This window comes from Schistocerca nitens, chromosome 2 (genome assembly GCF_023898315.1).
Source record: "Schistocerca nitens isolate TAMUIC-IGC-003100 chromosome 2, iqSchNite1.1, whole genome shotgun sequence".
Lineage (NCBI taxonomy): Eukaryota > Metazoa > Arthropoda > Insecta > Orthoptera > Acrididae > Schistocerca > Schistocerca nitens.
Genome location: NC_064615.1, coordinates 124,880,803 through 124,900,723, shown reverse-complemented (window position 1 = coordinate 124,900,723; position 19,921 = coordinate 124,880,803). Strand labels below are relative to the sequence as shown.

General features: G+C 39.4%; 1 protein-coding gene across 1 annotated transcript in view; it reads left to right on the top strand.

The window, feature by feature from the left end:
• LOC126234298 (bystin) overlaps positions 1–19,921 on the top strand; it is a 64,198-nt gene that overhangs the window by 24,861 nt on the left and 19,416 nt on the right. The window contains exons 3-5 of the mRNA XM_049942984.1: positions 9,228–9,369; positions 11,820–11,969; positions 12,071–12,297. Coding sequence (XP_049798941.1) covers positions 9,228–9,369; positions 11,820–11,969; positions 12,071–12,297 — 519 coding nt within the window. The remainder of the gene's footprint in view (positions 1–9,227; positions 9,370–11,819; positions 11,970–12,070; positions 12,298–19,921) is intronic.

Here is a 19,921-nt window from a genome sequence, read left to right as displayed (position 1 = left end):
TGGCAAGGTTGAGAAAGATCTCTCCACAGTGATGTTTGTTACAGGAAATGTGCACGGCAATAACACAAGACTGTAATACTTGGCAGCGCCGTTGCCCTTTGATAGGCTTCTACTGGAGACTTTGGCGTATTTTCGTCCATTTGTGCTAAAGTTGTATCTCTCCCTTCAAATCTGCAAAACAAGGGAATTGTGTGCATCAGCACTTTGCAAAATGCTCCATGTCTGTATCACTAAAAGTTCTGCGACAGCAATTTTTGTAGATGTCCAATTCTTTGCAGCTGGGTTCTAAGGAATCTTACCGACATTTCATTTAACAGATGATTGAAAAAGGATATAAACACTGACAGGCAGTAATACTCTTCTTCCAACTGTGTCTGAAAATTGAGTACAGTGGTTTGACAGTTTGCTAGCCTGAAAATTATTTTAAATGTGTCTGTGCTAATTTTACATTGCTTTTGGAGGCTTTTTTGTGGCTGGTGACAAACTTCATTGTCGAAAGAGTATCAGTTTCAATGGCCTGTAAAGATCAAGATGAAGGGTTACTCCCACAATGTCAACAAGGATGATAAAGCTCACATTGAATTCTGACAATATGTAGCTTGGAGCAGCAGAAATGCAGGTGAGCATGTTTGTCTCCTTTATCAGCCAGTTAATTGCAAAATTAGAGGGAGACCTGGGAAGCCATCTAAAAAGTCAAAGTTTCTTCATGTCTTTACGCCTGTCTTGTATTTTTTTAGTATATTTTGAATGAGTTTCTTCTTTGAAGAGATATGTTCTTTCAGCTGACTCTTGGAGAATGGTTGCTGCACCTGAAATAACTCCCACAGGATTTGTTTATGTAGATATGGTGCAGGCATTACTGATGGGTAAGTTAAGTCAATGATTTCCACAGTGAGTATAAAATGCTACAGGTTTAATATTGGATATGCAGACCTGGACACCTTTTATTTTACTGCTCATATTGACCCCTATAGTATGCTTGTCACCAGCACAGCGAAATGTGTAAGTTCTGGTATTCTAATTCTCACAGTATATTGCAAACTATATTTTCACCAGTAAGAACCACAGTCTGGACAGACTTGAGGAAATCTTCTTTGACTTCATTTGTATCCACATCGAAATAGTGAATATGAATGGATAATTGCTCACTAATATAAACAACTGTAGTCCAACAGTCAAGATAGAGAAATTTTCATTTCTTTTAATTTTGTTTATTACATTGTCTGTTGTTAATTACCCACAATTCTCTATACATTTTACATCGATTTATGAATGAAGGAAGCATTTTTAGCGCACTTTCTCCTGTGGTCGAGTAGTATCTCATCTCCAGCATCTGTTCAGAACTTCAGCAAAGCTCTGAAGATGCCTTCTCAAGCAGAACTTACCAATTCTAAATCACTGTCATCCTCTTTTCCTCTTAATGTAATGTTCTGCATTCTACATAATATAATCATTTTTATAATGAGCATAAGTTTTTTTTTTTTTTTTTTTTTTTTTTTTTTTTTTTTTTTTTTTTTTTTACAGTTCTCTTCTTTAATTTTTCTCTCCTGGGATCTCATTTGGGCAGTAGTATCTATTGACTTCCCCTCTTCCTTCATCAAAAATTGAGAGAGGCTATCCCCACTTGCCTTTTGGTATTTGGCACTCTCATGGCATGTGTGAATTTCAACAGTTTCTTATATAATGTGTGTGGTTCTGCCACTAACTTTTTCGATTTCACATCATTTGTATTTGCCGATGCACAAAAATAATGTGCACCTTGCATAAGCCACCACCAGCAGTTTTATTGTGTAGAAGCCACTCGTATCCCTTAAACCAACATATTTGGAGAGAAAGGTTTTTATTTCCTTCGGGAAATAATGAAAACTTAAGAGTTAGTGTTTGCCCCAGGTTTAGTAGTTTACCTGTAATTTAAACAACAAAAGGAAAATAATTGTTTACATTGGTGTAGTCAACAAAATTTTATGTTGTTGTTGTTGTTGTTGTTGTTGTGGTCTTCAGTCCTGAGACTGGTTTGATGCAGCTCTCCATGCTACTATATCCTGTGCAAGCTTCTTCATCTCCCAGTACCTACTGCAACCTACATCCTTCTGAATTTGCTTAGTGTATTCATCTCTTCGCCTCCCTCTACGATTTTTACCGTCCACACTGCCCTCCAATACTAAATTGGTGATCCCTTGATGCCTCAACACGTCCTACCAACCGATCCCTTCTTCTAGTCAAGTTGTGCCACAAACTTCTCTTCTCCCCAATCCTACTCAATACTTCCTCATTAGTTATGTGATCTACCCATCTAATCTTCAGCATTCTTCTGTAGCACCACATTTCAAAAGCTTCTATTCTCTTCTTGTCCAAACTATTTATCCTCCATGTTTTACTTCCATACATGGCTACACTCCATACAAATACTTTCAGAAATGACTTCCTGACACTTAAATCTATACTCGATGTTAACAAATTTCTCTTCTTCAGAAACGTTTTCCTTGCCATTGCCAGTCTACATTTTATATCCTCTCTACTTCGACCATCATGTTATTTTGCTCCCCAAATAGCAAAATTCCTTTACTACTTTAAGTGTCTCATTTCCTAATCTAATTCCCTCAGCATCACCTGACTTAATTCGACTACATTCCATTATCCTCGTTTTGCTTTTGTTGATGTTCATCTTATACCCTCCTTTCAAGACACTATCCATTCCATTCAACTGCTCTTCCAAGTCCTTTGCTGTCTTTGACAGAATTACAATGTCATCGGCGAACCTCAAAGTTTTTATTTCTTCTCCATGGATTTTAATACCTACTCTGAATTTTTCTTTTGTTTCCTTCACTGCTTGCTCAATATACAGATTGAATAACATCGGGGAGAGGCTACAACCCTGTCTCACTCCTTTCCCAACCACTGCTTCCCTTTCATGCCCCTCGACTCTTATAACTGCCATCTGGTTTCTGTACAAATTGTAAATAGCCTTTCGCTCCCTGTATTTTACCCCTGCCACCTTCAGAATTTGAAAGAGAGTATTCCAGTCAACACTGTCAAAAGCTTTCTCTAAGTCTACAAATGCTAGGAACGTAGGTTTGCCTTTTCTTAATCTAGCTTCTAAGATACGTCGTGGGGTCAGCATTGCCTCACGTGTTCCAACATTTCCACGGAATCCAAACTGATCTTCCCCGAGGTCGGCTTCTGCTAGTTTTTCCATTCGTCTGTAAAGAACCCGCGTTAGTATTTTGCAGCCATTACTTATTAAACTGATAGTTCGGTAATTTTCACATTTGTCAACACCTGCTTTCTTTGGGATTGGAATTATTATATTCTTCTTGAAGTCTGAGGGTATTTCGCCTGTTTCATACATCTTGCTCACCAGATGGTAGAGTTTCGTCAGGACTGGCTCTCCCAAGGCTGTCAGTAGTTCTAATGGAATGTTGTCTACTCCCGGGGCCTTGTTTCAACTCAGGTCTTTCAGTGCTCTGTCAAACTCTCCACGCAGTATTATATCTTACATTTCATCTTCATCTACATCCTCTTCCATTTCCATAATATTGTCCTTAAGTACATCGCCCTTGTATAGACCCTCTATATACTCCTTCCACCTTTCTGCTTTTTTTTCTTTGCTTAGAACTGGGTTTCCATCAGAGCTTTTGATATTCATATAAGTGGCTCTCTTTTCTCCAAAGGTCTCTTTAATTTTCCTGTAGGCTGTATCTATCTTACCCCTAGTGAGATAAGCCTCTTCATCCTTACATTTGCCCTCTAGCCATGCCTGCTTAGCCATTTTGCACTTCCTGTCGCTCTCATTTTTGAGACGTTTGTATTCCTTTTTGCCTGCTTCATTGACTGCATTTTTATATTTTCTCCTTTCATCAATTAAATTCAGTATTTCTTCTGTCACCCAAGGATTTCTACTAGCCCTCGTCTTTTTACCTATTTGATCCTCTGCTGCCTTCACTACTTCATCCCTCAACGCTACCCATTCTTCTTCTACTGTGTTTCTTTCCCTCATTCCTGTCAATTGTTCCCTTATGCTCTCCCTGAAACTCTGTACAACCTCTGGTTTAGTCAGTTTATCCAGGTCCCATCTCCTTAAATTCCCACCTTTTTGCAGTTTCTTCAATTTTAATCTAAAAGTCATAACCAATATATTGTGGTCAGAATCCACATCTGCCCCTGGAAATGTCTTACAATTTAAAACCTGGTTCCTAAATCTCTGTTTTACCATTATATAATCTATCTGAAACCTGTCAGTATCTCCAGGCTTCTTCCTTGTATTCAACCTTCTTTTATGATTCTTGAACCAAGTGTTAGCTATGATTAAGTTGTGCTCTGTGCAAAATTCTACCAGGTTGCTTCCTCTTTCATTTCTTGCCCCCAATCCATATTCACCTACTATGTTTCCTTCTCTCCCTTTTCCTACTGACGAACTCCAGTCACCCATGACTATTAAATTTTCGTCTCCCTTCACTACCTGAATAATTTCTTTTATTTCATCATACATTTCTTCAATTTCTTCGTCATCTGCAGAGCTAGTTGGCATATAAACTTGTACTACTGTAGTAGGCGTGGGCTTTGTGTCTATCTTGGCCACAATAATGCGTTCACTATGCTGTTTGTAGTAGCTTACCCGCAGTCCTATTTTCCTATTCATTATTAAACCTACTCCTGCATTACCCCTATTTGATTTTGTGTTTATAACCCTGTAGTCACCTGACCAGAAGTCTTATTCCTCCTTCCACCGAACTTCACTAATTCCCACTATATCTAACTTTAACCTATCCATTTCCCTTTTTAAATTTTCTAACCTACCTGCCCAGTTAAGTGATCTGACATTCCACGCTCCGATCCGTTGAATGCCAGTTTTCTTTCTCCTGATAACGACATCCTCTTGAGTAGTCCCCACCCGGAGATCCGAATGGGGGACTATTTTACCTCCGGAATATTTTACCCAAGAGGACGCCATCATCATTTAACCATACAGTAAATCTGCATGCCCTCGGGAAAAATTACGGCCGTAGTTTCCCCTTGCTTTCAGCCGTTCGCAGTACCAGCACAGCAAGGCCGATTTGGTTAGTGTTACAAGGCCAGATCAGTCAATCATCCAGACTGTTGCCCTTGCAACTACTGAAAAGGCTGCTGCCCCTCTTCAGGAACCACACGTTTGTCTGGCCTCTCAACAGATACCCCTCCGTTGTGGTTGCACCTACGGTATGGCTATTTGTATCGCTGAGGCATGCAAGCCTCCCCACCAATGGCAAGGTCCATGGTTCCATGGTTCATTGGGGGGGGGGGGGGGGGGGGGAATCCACATCTTGCCAACATACACTGGTGTGTTATTTTCAAAACAACTTAAAAAAGAAACATGCAAGAATAAAAATCCACAGGTAAATTATAAGGTGTCAGATTACAGGACTAGTAAAAAAGAAAAATATACCAACAACATGACATCAGATATAACAGAATTTGTTATAACAAAGTAACCGCCATCTGGCGTGGGAAGTCAAGAGGTGCAAAGTTCTTAATTTATGTGAAATATTACGTTGAAACCAAGAAGTCAAATACATAAATAATGGTGATTGTGCAATATATGCCACATCTTAATAGGTCAAAATGTCGTGAGACACAATATTCTTTATAAATTTTTTTTAAAGTGTAGACTAACAATTTTTCATTGTATTTAACAACATGATGATACACACATCTCATTCGTCCCGTTTGGACACGTTAACACATTATAACAGTTTCAATTATGAAAAGCAGAATGATATAAAAGCACATTGTGGATGCAGAGATCGTTTAGCACACTCATCAATAAGAACTATTGTTACAAATTGCAAAAAATTAGTGATATGTTGGCTAGAGACACAAGTGTACGTAATATGCTAGCCTAGTAGAAACCTCCACAACCACACCTATTATTTATAGAAAAACTTTCCTCACGTGATACAAACAGAACTTGAGTATAAGGAAACAGTGTTCTCTTTAAAGTATAAAAGCTTTGTCCCAAAAAATTCATCGCACTCTGGTTATACACTTTTGCATAAATACTGGGTCAGAACCCATCATTCATACATTTGCGGTTGATACAACAGAAATGAAACTGTCAAACAAACGGTTTTGAATACTCATATGAAGGAGATAATTTTATTACGTCTTATAGCAGCAGTGGGACCCCTTGTAACATAAAAGCTGATTTTGAAAATACCCATATATCCAAAGTAGGTCATAAAAATTAATCTAAAATGAAAGGTGTGGATAAGTAGTAATATATATTGTGCATCCAGAAAAACGCCATAAGTTAGGAAAGGTAACAGTACAAATTATTCCCAAGATATACATCGTACTGTAGACAAATTAGAACCAGATTATACACATTTTTCCACAGTTACTTACTAAAGCAATTAAAATGGAGTGACAAACCAGCAACATGAAATAAACACATGAAAGTGATGACGATGTAAATTTCTGGTCTATTGGGAAAACGTGTGTTTATTTCATGGTGTTGGTTTGTCACCACATTTTAATTGCTTTAGTAAGTAATTGTGGAAAAATGTGTATAATCTGGTTCTAATTTGTCTACAGTACGATGTATATCTCAGGAATAATTTGTACTGTTACCTTTCCTAAATTATGGTGTTTTTCTGGATGCACAATATATATTACTACTTATCCACACCTTTCATTTTAGATTAATTTTTATGGCCTACTTTGGATATATGGGTATTTTCAAAATCAGCTTTTATGTTGTAAGGGGTCCCACTGCGGGTATAAGACAGATAATTTTATTATCTCCTTGATATGATTATTCAAAACCGTTTGCTTGACAGTTTCATTTCTGTTGTGTCAACTGCAAATGTATGTATGATGAGTTCTGACCCAGTACTTGTGCAAAAGTGTATAACCAGAGTACGATGTATTTTTTGGGATAAAGCTTTCACACTTTAAAGAGAACAGTGTTCCCCTATATCCAAATTCTGTTTGTATCATATGAGGAAATTTTTTCTATAAATAATAGGTGTGGTAGTGGAGGTTTCTACTAGGCTAGCATGCTTTGTACACTTGTGTCTCTAGCTAACATATCACTAATTTTTTTGCAGTTTGTAACATTAGTTCTTACTGGTGAGTGCACTAAACAATCTCTGCATCCACAATGTGCTTTTATATCATTCTGTTTTTCATAATTACGATTTTTTGTAATTAAGCCTCAGAAACAGTTATAATGTGTTAACATGTCCAAATGGGATGAATGAGATGTGTGTGTCATCATGTTGTTAAATATGATAAAAAAGTGTTAGTCTGCACCCTAAAAAAAAGTATAAAGAATATTGTGTCCATGACATTTTGACATGTTAAATTGTGGCATATATTGCACAATCACCATTATTTATGTATTTGACTTCTTAGTTTCAACGTAATATTTTACATAAATTAAGAACTTTGCACCTCTGACTTCCCACGCAAGATGGCAGTTACTGTGTTATAACAAATTCTGTTATATTTGATGTCATGTTATTTGTATATTTTTCTTTTTTACCAGTCCTGTAATCTGACACCTTGTAATTTACCTGTTGATTTTTATTCTTGCATGTTTCTTTTTTAAGTTGTTTTGAAAATAAGATGCCAGTGTATGTTGGCAAGATGTGCATTTCCCCCTTCCTTTTTGCTATGCATTGTTAATGTACAACTTAAAATTTGATATGTTCAATTAATGATTTGCAAGGGCACTTTTGGTATTTTGTGGTAATCTCTTGCCAAATAAAGTAATGTTAAGTATTCATGTGACACATGTCACATAGAGAGTGTTCCAAGCCCCTGTCACACACAGGTCTGGTGTACAGGTGACTGTAAACAGCGGCTTCAGTTATTGTGATCGTTTCATAGCTTCTGTTACTGCTAATAACTAGACACCAGTGCCTACGAGTTTTAATTTGTACGCTAAAGGTATGTTCTTACCAATAGTTGGTTTATACTCAGGTGTATTTGTGGTCTTGTGTTTCTTATTCACTGATCACTGTGTGAAATGTTTAACTTCCGGCACTGAAGATGATAATTATGTGATTGAAAATCGATTTTGCTGTTAATAAATCATCAAAATTACAGCCAATGCTGACCTTCCTTCTAATTTTATTTATCACATGGTCGTTGTGCACACAGCACTCTATGGAGTCGCCAATCAATAAAAAGTTTATCGCTTACTACATTTTTGCTGATCATGCAGTAAAACTGCCACATGAAGTATGACATTTTAGTTTATTACTTCTTTACTTATAACTGTATCCATGACACTTTGTGCAGACAGTATTCAACTATACCATTGAATGTGCAGACAGTATTCAACTATACCACTGAATGTACCAGAAAATTTACATAATTGTACAACACTTAGTTCAGGAGATATGACATCGTAAACACTGAGATGTGTGAGGAACTGCTGCATCATGCATGACATTTTAATTTATTACTACCTTATTATCAGTTCTATTCACAACACATTTTGCATACAGTAGCCACGCAAACCACCGGATCTGCACAACACATTTTGCAGACAGTAGCCACGCATACCACTGGATCTTCCTGCAAATTTATATCATCGTACAGCGTATAGTTCAGAAGATACGTTATCATAAACATTGAGCTGTGTAGAAATGAAACTACAGGGTAAAATTCGTTAGACACAGGTGAAATATGTGTGAAATACATTTGTCTTGCATGTATGCTGGCAAAGCCATGGGCAAAAAGCTCATCCTAAATTCCTGGAATGTTTTAATCAAATTTGGTATCAATATTATTTACAACCTGGAAAGAAATACTGTGAGGGTAAGAATCACATGTTCATTTTACACTGACATGTTTTACAACAAAAAGATTTTAAGACATACTCTGTTAAAACTGGTTGTGTTAAATCAAAAAATATGTTATGCAATCTTGACTGTTGAATGCTTTTTAACAATTAAACAGATAGCCTTTCAGCTCTTTCAAAATGAGAAAATTCAGTCTGTTACTAAGATCGCATTCAGCATTGTGTATTTGGTACCTGTAGCTGTTCTAAACCAGAACTGATTTTAGTCCAATATATCCTTTTTTTTCCTTTATTTATGCCATCTGCCACTGTGACTATTCAGTTAGATATTTGATCTGTTTGAAAAATAAACACAGTGTCTTAATGTCCACATGCTTTTGTGTATGTAACAGTGTGTAAATTCTGTTTTGTGATATCATTATTGTGCCTTCTTTTGCAGAAAGTGGATGAAAATGATGTTGAAGATTACGAGAGATTTATGAACAAAAATCCAGAGCCACAACGCACACTAGGTGATGTAATTGCAGAAACAATAGCTCAGAAGCAAACTGAGTTGCAGACCCAGTTTTCAGATGCAGGAAGTGAGTGCAGTTATTATGTATATTTAAAGAAGTTATGTGTTTCTTTTGTAATCATACCTTTTTTCTCTGCAATACCTTCAGTGGGCTGGGGGAGTCCTTCACACTCCATCATACCTTACTGCTCTATTTCGTACTGTAAAGAAGAAAGCTCCTATCTGCACCTTGAAAATCATGATGTAACATAATTAAATAGCTTCCATTGTGCTTGTATTAACATCTCAGTTCTTTTGTCACTTGATATGAAACAATGCATAATTAATACGATGTGACCTCTTCATCACTTTAACAAATGACACTGTGTTGTACAGTACCTAACTTGTTATTGTGGATATACGAGTGCAGAGAATTAGTAGACAATATGCTGCTTGATATTTTATTTTTGTATATAAGCTTATTTTCACTTTATTGCCTTCATCAGTACATGTGATATGTTTGTAACACACCAGTAACAGTTCCATATTACACAACCCACAACAACATAAATATCTTAATTCATTAGAGCTTAATTCATTAGACAAAAAATTGCAGGCAACTGGTATATTTTGTGATCTGTCAAAGGCTTTTGACTGTGTAAATCACAATATTCTTTTAAGTAAACTAGAATATTACAGTGTAACAGGAAACGCTGCAAAATGGTTCAAATCTTATATCTCTGGCAGGAAACAAAGGGTGTCATTAGGAAAGAGACATGTATCAAGCTATCAAGCATCATCCAACTGGGAACTAATTACATGTGGGGTCCCACAAGGTTCCATTTTGGGGCCCCTACTTTTTCTTGAGTATATCAATGACCTTTCATCAGTAACATTACCAGATACCAAGTTTGTTTTGTTTGCCGATGATACAAACATTGCAATAAATAGCAAATCAAGTGGAGTCTTAGAAAGATCAGCCAATAAAATATTTGTGGACATTAATCACTGGTTCCTAGCTAATTCTTTGTCACTAAACTTTGAAAAAACACACTACATGCAGTTCAGAACTTGTAAGGGGTGTCCCAAGAGTATATGTCTAACATACGATGACAAGAAGATAGAAGAAGTGGACAGTGTTAAATTCTTGGGATTACAGCTTGATAATAAATTCAATTGGGAGGAGCACACCACAGAACTGCTGAAGTGTCTTAACAAATCTCAGTTTGCAATGTGAATTTTGTCAGACATAGGGGATATAAAAATGCAAAAGCTGACATACTATGCTTACTTTCATTCCATAATGTCATGTGGGATTATTTTTTGGGGTGATTCATCAAGCCAAGCTAAAGTTTTCCGGGCACAAAAACGTGCAGTAAGAATTATATGTGGTGTGAACTCAAGAACATCCTGCAGAAGCCTGTTTAGGGAACTAGGGATACTAACTACTGCTTCCCAATATATTTATTCCTTAATGAAATTTGTCATTAAAAATATATCACTTTTTCAAACCAACAGCTCAATTCATGGAATCAATACTAGGAATAAGAATAATCTTCACAAGGATTCAAAGTCACTTAGTTTAGTACAAAAAGGTGTGCATTATTCAGGAACACACATTTTCAATAACTTGCCAGCAGCCATAAAAAGCTCAACAACCAATGAAATTCAGTTTAAGAGAAGCCTAAAGGATTTATTGGTGACCAACTCCTTCTACTCCATTGATGAATTTCTTAGTAAAACCAACTGATTTGTATACAAGTACAACATAACTTCTGCACAATTTCAGTACAGTAATGTGTTCATTGTAAATAAGTATTACAGTAGTTGTATTACATGTTTATTACCTTATAAATAAATGAAAAACTTTTTTTTTTTAATTCAGTGCATTAGTATTTGTAAAATGACTCTTAGTGTTCATTAAAAAATGACGATCATTCCACTTGGGACCTGTGGAATGGTACATTAACTTATTTGTTTTAGTTGTAAATATTTGTCATGTATTGTTGTTTTTCTGACATGTTCCACATCCTGGAGGACCTCCTCACTACGGATGAATTGGAATGAAAGTAAATCTAATCTAATCTAATCTTTGAATAAACAACTAGCTGTCAAACTTGAATTTATACGACTATCAAAATAATAAAAAATTCTGTTATAATATATGTGCGACATCAAATCATCGAACAACTTCAAAACGTTACTGAAAAAGTATTACCTCCAGCAACTACGGACAGCAGCAATTGTTTACTAAAAGTTAACAGAGGTCAGGACATGAGTACAACAGCCATTGTAAAAAAAACTTTTATTAATTATGTATTAAGTAAAATGCAATTGTTTGCAGATGTACTGATGAAGCCAATAAAGCCAAAATAAGCTTATTTACAAAAATAAAATGCCAAGCATCGTACTGTCTACTAATTCTGTGCATATGTCCTACTCTGACATAACATATGCTGCAGGTTCCATAATAAAGAAACTTATATATAAAATTACATATCAGCTGTTTGATTATTCCTAATGTGAATTTTCTGATAGGTATTCTTATGCAAGATCTAGACCCAAGACTCAGACAGATGTATGAAGGTGTAAGGGATGTGCTTTCCAAATATCGTTCTGGCAAGCTCCCCAAAGCATTCAAGATAATACCTCATCTTCGGAACTGGGAACAAATACTTTATATAACAGGTAATGTTGTTTGCATGGATATTTTATTAATGTATAAGTTAATTATAACAATAGCAAACTTTTCTTTTTAACTTTCATTTATCCATTTTACAATTTGTCAGATCCACCAAAGTGGAGTGCTGCAGCCATGTACCAAGCAACTCGAATATTTGCTTCAAATTTGAAGGAGAAAATGGCACAACGTTTCTACAATTTGGTCTTGCTACCTCGCATTCGTGATGACATATGTGAATACAAACGGTTGAATTTCCATTTATATCAAGCTTTGAGAAAGGCCTTATTTAAACCTGGAGCTTTTATGAAAGGCATGCTTTTGCCTTTGTGTGAGGTTAGTATATCTCTCTTTGCTTTTTTGTGGGATTAGTCTCTCTCTCTCTCTCTCTCTCTCTCTCTCTCTCTTTCTCTCTCTCTCTCTCTCTCTCTCTAATTAGGTCGTACTGTAGTATAGAGTGATTCAGATATTGTAAAACATTTTGCTTTAATGCAACTTTTCATCATAATGTATTTATGAACCAAGAAAGTGTCTTAAGGCAAATAGAAATCATTTCATCAACAACTTCTTGAAACAGAACGGTAATTATATAGAATGTCATGCAGTGAAAAGTGTTGGAGGCATTTGGCTTCCAAAGTGCCATAGTGTGCTTGACAAAAAGATTAGTACAGATGCATAGTCATGTAGAATTTCACTTTTTTGTTTGTAAGAAGATTAAATTGGATAGAGTACACCATTGGGGAGTGAACTACCTGTAACTGTCACATTCACTGTAATTCCAGAAGAATGACAGAACACACTTGTTTCTCAAATATACTTGATAACAGAAGAAATGGTCAGTGCTGATTTTTACTTTCCCATCAAGTTATGCAGGAGTCACTCACTTAAGTGATCAGTTGGGTTGTTTTGTATCCCATAGTGATTTGGGTTCCCTGCCTAGCGTGGATGTGGACATGTCAGATGTGCTGGGGCTCTGAACGGTGGCTATGGCTGCCATCATAAGGGGATCCACTGCCTAGATATGCACATCATATGACACCACCTGGTGGTGACTGCTTTCCACTGAGCCTGTGGCCCGGGCTCACAGCATTTGTGTACTTTGTAGCTGTTTGTACCTCCCAATTGCATAGCAAAGGTGACTCAGTTTGTTTTCCAGTCCTGAGTGGTACTAATTTGAAACTGTTGTGTTTCTACACTGACTCCACTATGTCCCAGACTTGTTAGTGCATTGTTCACTTCGTGAACTAAGCCTACTGTGGACTTAAAGGAATGCATGTTTGTTTCCCTGTGGTTTGGTGTACCCACTGGAGCAAGTGACAATCAACACTACCTACACCACACAGGACAGAAATGGTTCTATTTTCTTCTCACTGTGATTGTGGAAGTGCTTTCTAAAAATACACAAAGAAACCATGTAATTTCTGTTATTACATAAGTGCACAAAAAATATAGTCAGCCTGAAAGACATCTCACTAATACTGTGTAACACCACCACCTTGATGCTGTCCTCAGTTTGGTGAGGAAGAATCCAAAATGATTAGAACAACCAAATTGCAGGGATGTTTATTGCTATATTTTGCCAGCTGTTCCAGGAAATCCCAGGTATTATCTATGGGATTAAAATCAGGGGATTTAATAAGCTTGTCAAGGTGTGAAAGGTTGCCCGAATGTTTGTGAAACCAGGAAAGAATACATGCTACATTGTGCACATGACTGTTGTCACCTTGGAAAAAGCAAGTGTAGAAAACATACTCATTATGAAGCTGTGAATAAATAGAAATACATGGTCACCGAGACAGTTGAAATAAACGTCCTGATTGTTGGTCGCGGTGCCATAAATAAGTTGACCCTAAATAAGGTACAAAAAACACCCCTGAAGCATAGCAGAATAAATTATGTCCTGACCTACACTGTCCATGTTAAATGCCTTATTGGGTCCTCGGCACACTCAAAGCTTTGCATCATTTGAAGAGAGGCCAAATCATGACACATTGAACCACACTACATGCCTCCTGTTACCTATTTTCCAGTTTTTGTGTTGTTGGGACCATTGAAGTTGTGTACCACTGTCAGCAGTGGCCCTTTGTGAGATAAAAAACACGCTCCTCATACAGGTTGTGAGGGCCCAAGGGATGTCTACTGACCGCTGTGTCATCCTCTGCCTTGCAGCATCATGCGGGAGCAGTATGGAGAGCATGTTGTCAGCATACTGCTGTTTCGGCCACTTTGCAGACTCCTCCGCATGGCAGCCATCTATGCTGACTCCCTCAGCTGTAGAGGTGGCCTCTTTTGTGGGATACCTGGCTCAAAGTGTCCATTGCATACAGTTCAGTTCACACTGTTTACTTGGAAACTGGTTGAGATGAATCTGCATTCACTGACAGTAACAATTCCTTTCAGATTTTAAACTGATTGACATTGACTCGTATCCAGCACCTGCATACATCTGCATCATACTCTGTAAGCCACCTAAAGATGTGTAACAGAGAATACTTCTGGTACCACTAACTAATCCCCCCTATTCTGTTCCACTCCTGAATGGTGTGTAGGAAGAATTATTGTCTATAAGCCTCTGCATTGGCTGTAATTTCTCAGATTTTCTCATTGTCGTCCATTTCATAAGATGTATTTCAGAGGAAGTAATATGCCATCTGACTCTTCCTGGAAAATGCCCTCATGGAATTTCAGTAGTGAACCTCTCCATGATCCACAGTGCCTCTCTTGTAACACCTGCCCTTGGAGTTTGTTGAGTATCACTGTAATACTCTCACACTGACTAAATGATCCCATGATGAAGCATGCTGCTCTTCATTGGATTCTCTCTCTCTCTCTCTCTCTCTCTCTCTCTCTCTCTCTCTCTCTCTCACACACACACACACACACATTCTCTCTCTCTCCCTCCCTCCCCCCTCCCCCCCCCCATCAGTCCTAATTGCTAAGGATCTCGTATTAATGAACGGTACTCACGAATTGGTCAGTTACCTTACTAGCCACTTCCTTTGTGGATGCATTACATTTCAATAAGATTCTTTCTACAAATCTCACTGTTTGTTATATGTGGTCATTTGACTTGAGGTTGTTCTGTATAGTTACTCCCAGGTATTTTATGGTAGGTACTGTTTCGAACAGTTTACCCTCAGTAGTGTAGCTGTACAGTGGGGGACTTCTTTTTCTTATGTACATGCAGTATGTTACATTTACTCATATTCAGAGTCAATTACCAGAGCCTACAACACGTCATTCCTTTGTAGGTCATTCTGCAAATTGATACTGTCTTCTGGCATTGCTGCTTTCTTGTAGACAACCACATCATCTACGAACAGTATTAAAGAGCTTCCAACACTTTCTGCTACATCATTTACCTAGAAATTACCTTTACATCTGTCAACTTTATTCTATTAAGGGCGATGTGTTGAGTCCTGTCTGCAAGGAAGTCTTGAATCCAGATGCAAATTTGGTGTGATACTCGATAAGCTCTTATTTTTTCCCCCTAACTTGCAGTGCAGGGCGGTGTCAAATGTGTTCCTGAAGTCCAGGAACATCGACCTGAGCACCATTGTCCCCAGTTCTGTAGACCTCATAGAGGCAAAGAGCAAGTTGAGTTTCACAAGATCTCTGTTTGCAGAATCCATGTTGATTTTTATAGAGGAGATTTTCGTTCTCCAAAAAGTCCTAATTCTGTAGCATAAACCATGTCCCATAATCCTACAGCGGATTGACATCAACATATAAGTCTATAATTATGTGCATCTTTCCTACAGCCCTTCTTGAAAATGAGCTGCACTGTTTTTGCAGTGACTAGGTAACCTTCATTGCTCCAATGTACTATGATAAACTGCTGCTAGTAGGGGAGCAAGTTCTTTTGCATAATCTTTATAGAATCTTTTAGGTATCTCATCTGGTCCTGTTGCCTTTTCAATATCAAACAATTGTAGTTGCTTTTCTATTCCACGATTGGCTGTCTCAGTATCTGTCATTTCGACATTGTACGATGATTGAAAGGAGGGACCATGTTACAATTTTACGCGATGAAACAATTTCAGAATACCTATTTCAGACTCCTTTCTGTTACCTTCCATTTTGGTACCAGAACTATCACTGAGTGAATGAATGGAGGGTTTTGAATTGCTTACTAATTTTACATAAGACTTGGTTTTTCCTCAGATTGGTTGACAGAATTTTAGTTTCAAAACACTTGTTTCATTGCTCTCCTTACAATCAGCTTTAGTTTGTCAGCAAGATTTTGACTTCTTTGGAATCTGAGGTGAATCTCTGTTTGTTTACATAGCAGTTTTCTAACACACCTATCATACCACAGTGGGTCTCCCATGTCCCTTAAGATCTTGGTTGGAACATACTTGTCTAAGGCATATTGAACAATGGTTTTGAATTTGTACTCCACATCTTCATCATCGTCATTGAAATTTGATGCTGACATCTCAAATACTCTGCAGTTTGTATCCTGTCACTCTTGCTAAGCAAACATATCTTCCTACCTCCCAACTTAACATTCCTCATAAAACCCTTAGTCATAGTTGGTGTTACAGCCTTATGATCACTGATACCTTCCTGTGTATTAACTGATTTGATAATTCAGGTCTGTTTGTTGCTAGGAGTTCTGTGATATTACTTTAATTGACAAACTGCCTATTGGCTTCTGTCTCGGGTTCTTCGGCCGACGTTCATCTAATGATTTTTCTGACGTTTCGCCAGCACGAGTGGCTGGCATTGTCAAAGCTTCACCCTCCACTGCCGGTGGTGAACTGGAGGCGAGCTCGCGGCCGCAGACTATATGTACCTGGCGCGCCAACGTCCGAGGGCTTCTCCGCGATCATTTCCGGTGCGGTTCTCCTCTTGCTACCTGCGACGGTCGTTCGCTGCAGTACGGGAAGCCAGGATCCGTTTACCTTAAGGCTTTCCTCTTTCTTGTTGAAACTGTTCGCGTGTTTTTGGATTTCTACAGCTTCTCTGAACAAGCGCGTGTGATAGTGCTTCTCTACAGCCAGAACTTCCGTGTCGGTGAATTTTATTACGTGGTCGGTCTCATTCAGTGCGTGTTCTGCCACGGCCGATTTCTCCACCTGCCCCAACCTGCAATGTCGCTTATGCTCTTTGATCCTGGTGTTAATGGATCGTCCAGTCATTCCGACATAAACTTTTCCGCATGTGCAAGGTATACGGTATATTCCCGACATTGCAAGTGGGTCTCTTTTCTCCTTCGCCGATCTAAGATACTCTTTGATCTTCCTTGTCGGTTTGAAAATCGTATTTACGCCGTGTTTGTGCAATATACGACCGATTCTGTCCGTCACTCTGGGAATGTATGGCAGAAAGGCCGTACCCGACATTTCTTTTTCTGGTTCCTTACTTCGCCGAGTGTTTGGCTCTATTACACTTCTAATGTAATTTGTGGAGTACCCATTGCTCCTCAGAACAGTTTCCAGGTGTTGCATTTCTCGTTTGAGGTGTTGAGGCTCACATATTCGTCCTGCTCTCGTTACGAGCGTACTAATCATGCCTCTTTTCTGGCTCGGGTGGTGGTTTGACAGTTTGTGGAGGTATCGGTCCGTGTGTGTCGGTTTTCGATACACGCTGTGTCCCAGGTTTTCGCCGTCCCTTGTGACCAGCACATCTAGAAATGGCAGTTTCCTGTCCTTTTCTACCTCCATGGTAAATGTTATGTTGGCATGGAGGCTGTTCAAGTGTCTCAGGAATTCACCGAGCTGTTCTTCACCGGAATTCACCGAGCTGTTCTTCACCATGGCTCCACACCACGAAAGTATCATCGACGTACCTGTACCACACCTTAGGTTTGCAAGTCGCCGAGTCCAGTGCCTGTGCTTCGAATTGTTCCATGAAGAAGTTGGCCACCACTGGACTGAGAGGACTACCCATGGCGACGCCTTCCAGCTGTTCGTAGAAATCGCCATTCCACGTGAAATAGCTCGTGGTGAGACATGCATGGAAGAGCTTTTTGATGTCTTGCGGGAACGTGGAACCGATGTGCTCCAGAGCGTCGCTGAGTGGCACTTTCGTAAATAACGAAACAACATCAAAACTGACCAGGATGTCGTTTGGCGCAAGTTTCAGTTTCTTCAGCTTCTCAATGAAATGTCCTGAGTCCTTAATGTATGTGTCGGTCTTTCCCACGTGTGGCTGTAGCAGAGAGGCCAAGTGTTTCGCCAGTTTATACGTTGGTGAGCCAGGAGCGCTAACGATCAGTCTCAGTGGAACGTTGTTCTTATGGATCTTGGGTAATCCATACAGCCGAGGTGGTAGGGCTTCTGTGTTGCGCAGGTTTCTCTGTATGTCCGCCGGCAGAGAAGACGCCTTGATTAATCGATTCGTATTCCGAGTGATACGATGCGTCGGATCATCGCTTAGTTTTCGGTACGTCGTCGGATCTAATAGGTCTCGAATCTTTTGCTCATAATCTTCGGTCTTCATTACGACGGTCGCATTCCCCTTATCGGCAGGCAGTACCAATATACTCTTGTCGGCGTTGAGATTCTTAATGGCTTGTTCCTCTTCTTTCTTCAGGTTGCAAGCTGGTGGTTTTGCTCGGCGCAGTATCCTGGCTGTTTCAGTGCGTATTTCCTCTGCCCTTTCACAAGGAAGGGTCCAAATGGCTGCTTCGGTGTTGGCAATGATGTCCTCCATAAGTATAGTTCTCGGGATGATAGCGAAATTCCCTCCTTTTTGAAGGACTGACACTTCCTCTTCGGTCAATTGTCGTTCAGTGAGGTTGACCACTGTGTGTGACATGTCGGGAATCGCCTTGTCGGTCTGCTTCCGGCATCTTTCAAACTTTTTCTTTTGCCGCTCGGTGCAGCGCTCGAGTTCGTTCTGCATGCTCCTGTGAGTGATGCTGTCGATCTTGTCCCAGTCGTCTCGTTGCATTCTGCTACTTAGTTGATAGAAAATGTCCAGAAGTTCCTGATCCGTTCTTGCCAAGTCTCTCCGTGTTGTATGTATTCGCTCACGAAGAAAAGCTCGTTCCATTCTGTCGTAGATACGATGTGCTTGGGTGGTGGTGAATAGGCGCTTGCATCTCAAGAACTTCGGTGTAGCACATTCATCTCGGCACCGTGACAGAAAGGCGAGAGAGGACATTAGTCGTGCTTTCTTCTTCCGTCGTTGGTCAAGGCGTCGGTACAATCTGCAAATCTCCGCAAACACGGCGTAAAGATGATTTTCAAACCGACAAGGAAGATCAAAGAGTGTCTTAGATCAGCGAAGGAGAAAAGAGACCCACTTGCAATGTCGGGAATATACCGTATACCTTGCACATGCAGAAAAGTTTATGTCGGAATGACTGGACGATCCATTAACACCAGGATCAAAGAGCATAAGCGACATTGCAGGTTGGGGCAGGTGGAGAAATCGGCCGTGGCAGAACACGCACTGAATGAGACCGACCACGTAATAAAATTCGCCGACACGGAAGTTCTGGCTGTAGAGAAGCACTATCACACGCGCTTGTTCAGAGAAGCTGTTGAAATCCAAAAACACGCGAACAGTTTCAACAAGAAAGAGGAAAGCCTTAAGGTAAACAGATCCTGGCTTCCCGTACTGCAGCGAACGACCGTCGCAGGTAGCAAGAGGAGAACCGCACCGGAAATGACCGCGGAGAAGCCCTCAGACGTTGGCGCGCCAGGTACATATAGTCTGCGGCCGCGAGCTCGCCTCCAGTTCACCACCGGCAATGGAGGGTGAAGCTTTGACAATGCCAGCCACTCGTGCTGGCGAAACGTCAGAAAAATCATTAGATGAACGTCGGCCGAAGAACCCGAGACAGTAACCAATAGGCAGTTTGTCAACAAGTGGCCACGAAAGCCTTAACAATTTTGTATTACGCCTCTACGGGGAGGAGATTTGCAGATTGTACCGACGCCTTGACCAACGACGGAAGAAGAAAGCGCGACTGATGTCCTCTCTTGCCTTTCTGTCACGGTGCCGA